General features: G+C 46.2%; 1 protein-coding gene across 1 annotated transcript; it reads left to right on the top strand.

Annotated features, from left to right (window-relative positions):
- Positions 1-208: 208 nt before the first annotated feature.
- Positions 209-2,505, top strand: Cxcl10 (C-X-C motif chemokine ligand 10). Its single transcript, XM_005359502.3, has 4 exons — positions 209-338; positions 884-1,010; positions 1,210-1,299; positions 1,689-2,505. The coding sequence occupies exons 1-4, from the start codon at positions 278-280 to the stop codon at positions 1,702-1,704; spliced, it is 294 nt and encodes a 97-aa protein (XP_005359559.1). The 5' UTR covers positions 209-277; the 3' UTR covers positions 1,705-2,505.
- Positions 2,506-10,270: the final 7,765 nt, after the last annotated feature.

Here is a 10,270-nt window from a genome sequence, read left to right as displayed (position 1 = left end):
ACTCGCTCACTTGTTAAAAATTAAAAGGATCAGGGAGGGAAATTCCAAACTCAGAACTCACAATAAACACAAATAACCTCAATTTTGCAACAGGGAACTTCCCTTAAAGGACACTGAAGTCCTGCTGAGTCAACTCCACAGCCACCCAATCAAGAGCCAGGGAGGGAAACTCACTGCAGATAAATACTGCACGGTAGCCCTGCACTTTGAGGCATTCACCGCAGCTGACTGACATCTGTCTCGAGCCAGCCATCCCGAAGCCTCCATTGTCAGCACCATGAACACAAGCTCTGTCCTCGTTTTCTGCCTCATCCTGCTGAGTCTGAGTGGGACACAGGGTAAGGAACAGCAGGGCTATTTAATTTCTCAGGTCAGAAAGATGGCAGGGCTCGAGTCTAAACAGTGCGTTTCTAAGTTTTATTGTGTGCCTAGGAAGGAAAGGAAACAGGCAGAGATTCCTCCTGCTTGCACAACTTATGCTGGTTGAAGTCAGAGAAAAATAGACTAAGAGAAAGGGAATGAAGAAGAGATGAAAGAGGGGCAGGGGAGGGAGGGAGGAAAGAACTGTGAGAGGAGGGAGGACGAGGGAGGGGAGAAGCAGCGAAGGGGGGGTTAGGACAGATACCTCCTTACCTTGGCCTATTTAATAATATAATCTATACGTAGGGCGGGATTTCGTCATTAACAAGTTGCAGGCAGCTCCCTTCTTCACAGTAAAGAGGTATTTAACCATTCGGACCTGTGGTACGATGAGCTACATCTCTCCTCAGATTGAGTGACAATAATGGGGACAGGTTCTGCTAATCACTGCCTCACCTATATTACGTGCCTGGAATGAAACCGTAAGCTAACCTTCCCTGTGTGGCTCTCCTCCTTCCTACAGGAATCCCTCTCTCAAGAACAGTCCGCTGCTTCTGCATCAAGATTGATGACCGGCCCATAAAACACAGGGCCATAGGAAAACTGGAGATTATTCCTGCAAGTCAATCCTGTCCACGCGTTGAGATCATGTGAGTCAAACCCCAACCTGCCACTAACTTCCCTTATGTAACTGCATGTTAAACATGTGATGGTAATCGGGACAGATCAGCCAAGGCTGTGTGATAACTCTACACCTAACGGACAGGACTCGAACTCACTGTGGACCTGGATGCTGCCTCTGTTGTCGGCCTAATGTTAATCTGCCTATCTCATTGTCCTTTTCTACAGTGCCACAATGAAAAGGACTGAAGAGAAGCGATGTCTGAATCCAGAATCTGAGGCCATCAAGAGTTTAGTGAAATCAGTTAGCAAAAAAAGGTGGGTTTCCTGCTGTTCTTTCAGGAAATGGAAATTGTAGGAAGCGGCTTCTGCACTGGGTTTTGCTGTGGGATCTTTGCCTTAAAGTCATGTGGCCCCATGCTCCTTTTCCCACCTCCATTTACACAACACTGAGGTATCACCTCAGGCCATAAATACTTACAGTCCAGGAATGACAGGTAATTACTGCAACCTGTAGGCGGTTATAACCGTCCACGTAAAACTGCGTAAAGCTGTCCGATTTTCCACATTGCCTCTCTAAAAACAACAGCCACTGTGACCCACAGTAACTGGCTAGCAGCAGGAAGTGCACCAAGCCTTTTTCTCAAGGGTCCTTGGGTTCCCAGACTGGTCGGTCTATTCCACAGTACACTATCTTCTTTCTGCAGGTCTAAAAGAGCTTAACCAGAGAGAAGCCGATCACCACAGTGCTGTGACGACAGACGGACAGACAGACGGACAAGAGCCCGTCTCCATCACTTCCCTTTACACCGAGTGTGGCTAGCCTTAATTGTCCCTGGTTCTCCTGAAAGGTGACCAACCATGGTCACATCAGCTGCTATTCCTAGTGACATCAGGATGATGGACAGTTCATCGTCCTGAGACAACAGCAACTCCAGTAACGAGAGTTCCCGACTCTAAGAGTTGGTCCTGAGTTCTCACACAAACAGCTGTAATGGCTCTCCTGGCGCTGTACCATAAGCTACCCTGAGGTGCTATACTCTTAGCCTTGTGCCAAGCCCTGCTTCTCCTCTCACCCTCCTCGTCCTCCCTGTCTTAAGGTGTGTTAGGAGATCTCTTCGATTCTGAGTTACCTGGGTTCTTTGTTCTCAAACACAGTCACAGTAAGACTCCCACCCGCCTGCTCCTGAGGCCGCGCTTTATCTCATGGCTTACTGCCATCTTCCCAAGGGGCCCTTGTAACTCAGAGTACTGACAGGAAGCTAGAATGTATGGAAATGTATGTATAAATATTATTTAATGAACAACTGTTTCAGATGTATGGTTTTTGTACAATTTTCATTGTATATGGAAGAACTTTTGTAACTGACTACACATATCAATGAGTCATTAGAGAAGTTTGTACAGACAAGTGGTTTTGAATGTTACATAACACAAAAGGTGTTGGTTTTCAAAATAAAAATAATGTACTGCACTGAAAATATTGAGTCCAAAAGGTAATAAAGTATAATAGCTAATCTGAAATGCCTTGTGGTTCATCTGACTGAGAATTATTCCAGAGCTTTAGAGACTCAATGGCTTGAACCAGAAGTTGGTATGGGATGGAGAGAGGACGAACAGATCAGGAGAACTACCCCACTCCTCCTAGTGCAGCCTCCTCAAGGCCCACCATCTAAGAGTCCTATACGACTGGCAAGGCATGGGAGAATGACACGGGCAGGGGCCTGTCCTGGTTAGTTTTTATTGTCAACTCCACACAACTGAGTTGTCTGGGAAGACGGGGTCTCCATTGAGGGGATGTGTAAATCAGACTGGCCTGTGGCCATGTCCGAGGGTGACTGTCTTGATGATGCCGGATGTGGGCGGGCTCAGCCCACGCTGGGCAGGGTCACCCTGAGCAGGTGGTCCCGGGTTGCGTAAGAAAGCTAGCTGAGCATGAGCCAAGGGAAGCAAACCAGGACGCAAGCCAGTGAGCAGCCTCCTCCGTGGTTTCTGCTCCTGCTTCCTGCCCTGGCTTCCCTTGGTGATAAGACCGTTGCCTGGAGACAACCCTTTCCTCCCTGAAGTTGCTTTTGGTCTTTAGCACAGCAGCAGAGAGGAAGCTCGAACAGACTCCTAGACATCTCCGCCAGAATACTGCAAGGCAAACTGGAGTCAATTCATATCCCTGCTAGCCCTGTGTCTTCACCTCCATTTTATAGACTTGTTTAATTATACCATTATCCACTCAGTTCCCCAAACAAGACAGTCACATGACCACTTCTTCCTTGCCTCCTAATCAGTGACTAAGAGGGTGCTGCAACACTTTCAGCTGATAAACTATTACTCTTTGGAATGTCTGAAGAACTCTCATGGGGGTCTCCAGGAAGACTCAACAGAGAAAGGCACCTGACACCAAGCCTGAAGACCCAAGTTCAACCCCCGGGACCCACGAGGACAGAACTAACTCCAGCAAGTTGTCCTCTGACTGCCACACCCATTGTGTGGGCTATGTGCACTCCCCCACCTCTACCCACCACACAGAGTACAAATGTTAAAGGAATTCTCATGGATAAAAATGTTAAAATAAGACTAACTGCTGAAAAATAGTTAAGACTTTCACAGAAGAACAAAAGCACATGCCCTTAGCATGAGAGGATACTCAACCTCATTTTCATGAAGGAAATGTGTTCTCAGATCCTTAAATAATTCACTTTGCACCATCAGACTGGCAAAAAATAAATCAGGTAATTCTGACAACAGAAAAATATACAACAGTGAGGAAGGTCCTTTCACGGCTATTGAGAACAAGCAGTCATGACTTCTGTGGAAAGAGTCTGATATTCTGAAGCTGAACACCTCATCCTGTATGCCCGAGCAATTCTATCACCATCCAATAATCCACTGTCTCATAGGACATATACATAGGACATAGGATATATAGCTGGCTACTCATCAGAACTAGATGGCAAGAGGCCACTGATGAAGATCCCATACACTGGAATTGGGCTGAAGTTTCTACCCCGCTGACTAGTCCTCACAGTGCTGAAAAATGCTGAGGCTGGAGAACAGTGAATAACAGTCCAATCGAGTTGTGGATCCTGCATGCGACACTACCAAGCCAGGCAAGATGTGCCTATTGATGCAATAGTTGCATAGCTGTGGATCCTGCATGCAACACTACCAAGGCCAGGCAAGATGTCTTCACTGATGTAATAGTTGCATAGCTGTGGATCCTGCATGCAACACTATCAAGGCCAGGCAAGATGTCTCTACTGATGCAATAGTTGCATAGCTGTGGATCCTACATGCAACACAACCAAGGCCAGGCAAGATGTCTCTGCTGATGCAATAGTTGCATAGCTGTGGATCCTGCAATACTACCAAGGCCAGGCAAGATGTCTCCACTGATGTAATAGTTTCAATTCTATTTAGGGTAACTGAAAGCTCTCTGATTGGGATCTGAGGCCCACTCTGCAGGAATAAATCATCATCTGCTACTATAAAGCCAGTCAGAAGCCCATGGCTGGGGACATTAGAGGTCCTAGTGGGCCTATTTATACTCATTTTTGCTAAGTTGATATGATGTGCTCATCACATTGCCTTCTAATAACCGTTTATGCCTGCAGATTATTGCTGCTGACAGTTTTAGTGAGAAAAGCCGTTCTCTGTGGTTGATAGTACTAACTACAAAGGCACATACTTGAATGAATGAGGAGGAACAGTGGCAGTCAAGTAATCAGCTGAAATTGGGACTACAGATGATCACACATGCATGCCAAAGCCCAGGAAACACAGGAAGAAAGGAAACACTGTGTACGTCACAGTGAACTGAGATGCTGCGGACCGTATGTCTTCCAAATGTCAGAGCAGAAAGGAAGAGAGGTGTGGAACACTGACTGAGGATCATGTGTCTCTTTTTAAAGGTTGCACTCTTAAACCCACAAGCAGCTAGCATTACCTGCATGAGATCAGCCCAAGACTGGGCCTGAATATCATGTCATGGAAGTGGGGAGAACTCATGAGACTCCACCCAACCTGGGGGATTCATACAGAGTTAATGGTGAGGGGGCATTTCTTCAGGGGTACAGTGTGGGGAGTAGATGAAGTCTTGAATATCTGTGCATCATCGACATGGGCACAGCCGTGCCTCAGCCCCATGAGAACTTGCAAAGCCTTCCTCTGGTCTGGTGCAAGTGTTTACAGATGATTGGCCTGTGCACGCAAGAACTAGTAACCTCAGCTCCCTCCTCCTGGATGACCCCTCCTCCATCAGAGAGACCACAGCCTACTTCCAGCTTTTCTGTATGTGTGTCTGTCATTTCTTCATTTCCTCGTCACCCATGCAGGATATGTGGTGTAGCCACTGGTCGGATCCTGTAAATACTCTAACGCAATACACTGGGTCATTAAAGCGCGTGCGCACACACACACACACACACACTCTCTCTCTCTCTCTCTCACTCACACACGTACTAGTTGAGAGGAAAGGGTCAATAAGAAAGGGTCATGGGGAATATGAATATGACCAAAACACATTATGCACATATATGCAAATGTGGCAACGGAATCCATTAACATATGCTAATAAAGATTTTTAAAAGAATATTTAAAGCAGCATGACTAGCAATAGCAAGAACCTGAAGCCAATCCAAATTCTATGAGGGGACAGCTGAGGTATTCAGTGATAGGTATCAACGAAAACACACCACACTGAGTGAATCTAAGAAACAGTCCTGGTGGGCGTGGTGGTGCGCACCCCGTGGTCACAGCTACTTGAGAGGCGGGGGTGAAAGGATTGAAAGTTCAAGACCAGCTTGGACAACTTAGTGAGACACAGTCTCAAAGTTAAAAGGGGGCTCAGTGACAGAACACTGGCCTGCCATTCACAAGGCTCTGGGTTCTGCTGTTAGCACCGAACAAGATACAGAAGGAACACGCCACAGAGGAGCACGGGCATCTGACTCCATTTCCTGCAGTTTTTGTTGTTTTGTGGTTATATTAGAAATCAAACACAGAGCCTTGTGTGTGCCAGAAAACAAAGAAATGATTTACTTAAAATGCATGGTTCTGAAGAGAGACGAGAACACAAGGCACCAGGGACACAACCCAGAGCTTCTGGACTGGTAGGGCTCTAGTCTGTCTCTGTGGTAGGTAGGTAACAGCTTGTGCTCTGATCGTATCTCCCATCTGCTGTCCTCCTCTTTTGGCAGGCATATTCTATGCTAAAAAACCAACACTGGGGCTGGAGAGACAAAGAGGTGCTTATGAGGGCTGACTGCTCTTCCAAAGGGCCCAGGTTTAGATTCTACCACCTACACGGCAGCTAACGATCGGATTTACCCTCCCTTTTCCTCTGTTTTTTTTTTTTTTGGTGGAGGGGGTGTTTCATTTTACTGTATTAGGGTGCAAGTCAAGGCCTCTTACAAGCTAGGGCCATGACCTTCTTCTAAACTGCATCTCCAAAGCCTCAGCTTTGAAGCCAGTCACAATGGTTAACAGCTAAGTTTTAGCAGAGACACGTTCAAACCACAGCATCTACCTAATAGGGTGCTGACAAGCACATTTCAAAGAGCTGCTGAGAGAGCATTAAACGTCTCTCTGTTCAAAGGCAAGGTGTGTATTCAACAGTTTATGCCTGTTGTATGTCAGGCCATGAGAAACAACTGTAACTTACAGAGATAACGGCAATCTGTTATACTGTGGACTTAAAAAAAAATGCAGAGGAAAACAGAATTCCTTTCCTGGGAATGTGATGGCAGAGCTGGGCCTGAAAGACCCATTGGCAGCTGACGGACACAGAGAGAAAAGTGACCTCTAATTCAGGAGAGCACACACAAAGACATGCATGTGTTCACTCTGAAGAAAGTGAACGCAGCTGCAGGTACAGATGCTGTCAGAACTGGTGGTGGATGGACAGATGTGAACCAAGCCATGAGCGTCTTTCTGTGTTTGGTGTGTCTGCCGTCAACACTAAAGTTACTTTTTATGCCAGATGTGTGTTATAAAACACACAGAAGGCAGAGGCGGGCAGATCTCTGGGAGTTTGAGGCCAGCATGATGTTTGGGCAAGTTCCCCAACAGCCAGGACTATTACACAGAGACACCCCGTGTCAGCACTCACATGCGTGCATGCGCGCGCACACATATACACACATACACACACAGAAAATCCACAGCTTCTGCATCTCAGGACTCAAGCAGCACAGACTGAAAATGATAGACTGCCATCCATCACTACATAATAATGCTTTTGTAGCTGCAGACTACATAAACTATACGTGCAATCGAATGTATGGGAATCCACGAGAGCCCAAATAAAAGAATATCGGTGGAAAGAATCCCTATAGCAATACTGGCTCCATGATTATTAGATGAAAAATGCTATGACCTGGTGACACGGTGGCCATTCTAAAGCTGCACTATATGTACTAAGTGTACGTCACAGTGAACTGAGATGCTGCGGACCGTATGTCTTCCAATGACTGGTATCAGTATAAATAAACAAAACACACGTGGTTCCCTGTTGTCTCATCTATACTAACACTGAACACTACCCGGAAGCAATGCCCAGGTTAAAAAGGGTGGACACTGTTCAGGCAAAGTTTGGATAACCTCGAGCTGTAGCACGACAAAGCAAAAGGGAACTGATACATTTATCCATTCTCAACAATGTACCCCAGAGTGAAACTCACCAGGGAGCGTACAGAAGGCAGACTTGTCCAGGGAGCAAGCATCCCAGGTCCCTTCTTGCTGTCGTATTCCCAGGCTTTCATATGTAACTATGTATCGGGACTAAGAAAAACTATCACTTAACATGGAGAGAAAGCAAGAACTGAGAGAAAAATACCAGAAGTGTAAAAATTGCAAGCCCCACATCCTCAGACACTGAAGCGCCTCTCCTGTATTTGGCACATAAAACAAAAGCTAAATTAAAACTACACTCAAGGAGAAAAACTGTGTATAAAATTCCAAGTGTAGCATCAAGTTTACATCTAACTAAATTACCAAAAACTAAAACGTACAACTGAAGTAAAACAAACCAATAAAGTTTCACAAATGACAGGAGTTACAAATCCCTCACACCTCCAGAGGAGAAAATACAGGGGGCAGGGGACCATATCGACACCTTAAGAGGATTAGAAAGCGCTAGAGTTCGGCTTCCCCCCCCCCCCCCGAGTGGCAGGTGCAGGACCCAGCTCTCCCTAGGCTGTCTGGAGACTCAGTACCACTCACACCTTAGTTCTTAGCTGTAAGCACCCTTTGCTGCTTTAACCAGATACAACTGTTGAGAATGGGCCATTCAGCCACTGAACTGGCAGCCGGCACATCACAGTGCACAGCTACCTTGTGCAAAGAGCTGTCAATCCGTCAATCCCTTCTTCAGCTACCAAGTGGACGGTCACCATGATGCCCTGCTGCCTGGACGGCTTCACAGTAGCTCAGAAGCCCTGAGACTCCACCTGTTGAAGCCACGGATTCTGCTCACAGGGGCATCGCCTCAGTCATGGCTGCTTCAGGGAACTGTGCCAAGCCTCAGTGAACTCTAGATGCCCCTGCCTACCCTGTAGCTATTCTCACTAAGGATGGGTGAGGGATGCCGCCCGAGTGGTCCAGAAAAATGCTTGTTTTGGTGGTGTTCAGCACACGACTGATAAAAACAGAAGCCGTACACAGGCATGCCATGCCCCCTCCAGCCTCTGATTTCAAGATCCTCTGTCCACAGATTTGGACAAGCAGACTGTGGGTATCTCTGTACAGATCTCCAGATTTGTCTTATTTGGAGCACGTAGTGAGTTCTCTAGAGTAAGAGAACTTACAGAATGGATCTCTCTATATACAGAGAAAGGGGATTTACTAGAATGACTTACAGGTTGTGGTCCTGCTAACCCAATAATGGCTGTCTAATGAACATACAACCCAAGAACCCAGTAGCTGTCCACAGGCTGGATGTCTCAGCTGGTCTTCAGTACGCTGGAATCCCAGTGTAGGCTCTAACGCCAGTGAAGGACCAAACAGACTTGCTAGCAAGGCCAAGCAGGCAAAGAGCAAAAGCTTCCTCCTTCCATGTCCTTTGTACAGACTGCCAGCGGATGGTGTGGCCTGAAGGTGGGTCTTCTCACCTCAAAAGATTCGGATTAAAGGTGTCTTCCCACCTCAGAACTGGATTAGAAGTGGCCTTCACCACTTCAATGACTCAGTTAAGCAAAAATCCCTCACAGGGGTGCACAGTCTGTCTGGGTTTGAGTTAATTCCAGATGTGGTCAACTGACAGCCAAAACCACCGCCACAGAGCACTGAGTGTGCCTGTTTGGGAAGCTGAGGGTCTTGATTCAGAGCACTGAGTGTGCCTGTTTGGGAAGCTGAGGGTCTTGATCCTGTGAACATTTTCTCCACCCCTTTCTCTTTCCTAAGCTCACATTAAGGATGTGTGGGCCAAATTGAAGACGTCACACATTTAGGCTCCATTTTCTCTTCCTCGGTGTTTTTCTGCTCTCAGACTCAATCCCCATAAGCTTGTCTTCACATGTGTTGGTTCTTTTCCCTCCTGACTACTCACAACTGCCACCGAAGACCTCCTGTGTGGTTTCAGTTGGGTTTTCGTGTGGTACTGGTGACTGATCCCGGGGCCCCAGGAATACGCTTTCCCACCAGCTGCTGAAGGTTTCAAATTTTCCAGGTCCCAAAATGTACAGTTTCTTTTTTATAATTCCCACTTCTTTATTGCTGCCTTTATTTTGTTGCTCTTTGCATTGGCTTCCTTAGCTCTATAAAAGCATGCTTCAGACAAATGATTTGACATTTCTAGCTAATAGATCTATTCTTTGGTTTCCCCTTTGGGACCTCAGTTCAACTTAATCAGCTCTTCAAAGGCCCTATCTCTATATGCAGTCACAGTCTGAGAACACCAGAAGCTCCGGCTCCCACAAAAGGATTTGGGGGACATAAACCAGCTCATGACGTGAGTTGAACTCAAGAAAAAAAAAGTCACGAAAGGAAGGCAACAAAATAAAGATCACTTAACTAAAGTGGATACTTTCCCATCCAAAATATGTAAACGATTGACATATATTTACAATGTCAACGCTGTGATCCCCTGTATTCTCAATTCTACTTTCCACAGGTTCGAACATAGCCACTCCAAGGTTGTTGAGAGATATTCTGAGAGACATTGCCCTCACATACCTCTCGCTGGAGTATATTGTTATAGCTGTAACCTTCTAGCATACCTAGTTTATAAGTTAAACCTATCATAGGTATGTATGTATATAAAAAATAGTATAGTCATATACAAGGCTTGGTGTTACCT

Source organism: Microtus ochrogaster, linkage group LG1, assembly GCF_000317375.1.
Source record: "Microtus ochrogaster isolate Prairie Vole_2 linkage group LG1, MicOch1.0, whole genome shotgun sequence".
In the NCBI taxonomy this organism is placed as follows: Eukaryota; Metazoa; Chordata; class Mammalia; order Rodentia; family Cricetidae; genus Microtus; species Microtus ochrogaster.
This window is presented reverse-complemented; position numbering and strand designations above follow the sequence as displayed.

Coding starts and splice junctions, on each gene's coding strand:
- Cxcl10 (XM_005359502.3), top strand. CDS start 278: ATGAACACAAGCTCTGTCCTCGTTTTCTGCCTCATCCTGCTGAGTCTG. Junction 339..883: donor GAGTCTGAGTGGGACACAGG/GTAAGGAACAGC, acceptor TCCTTCCTACAG/GAATCCCTCTCTCAAGAACA. Junction 1,011..1,209: donor TGTCCACGCGTTGAGATCAT/GTGAGTCAAACC, acceptor CCTTTTCTACAG/TGCCACAATGAAAAGGACTG.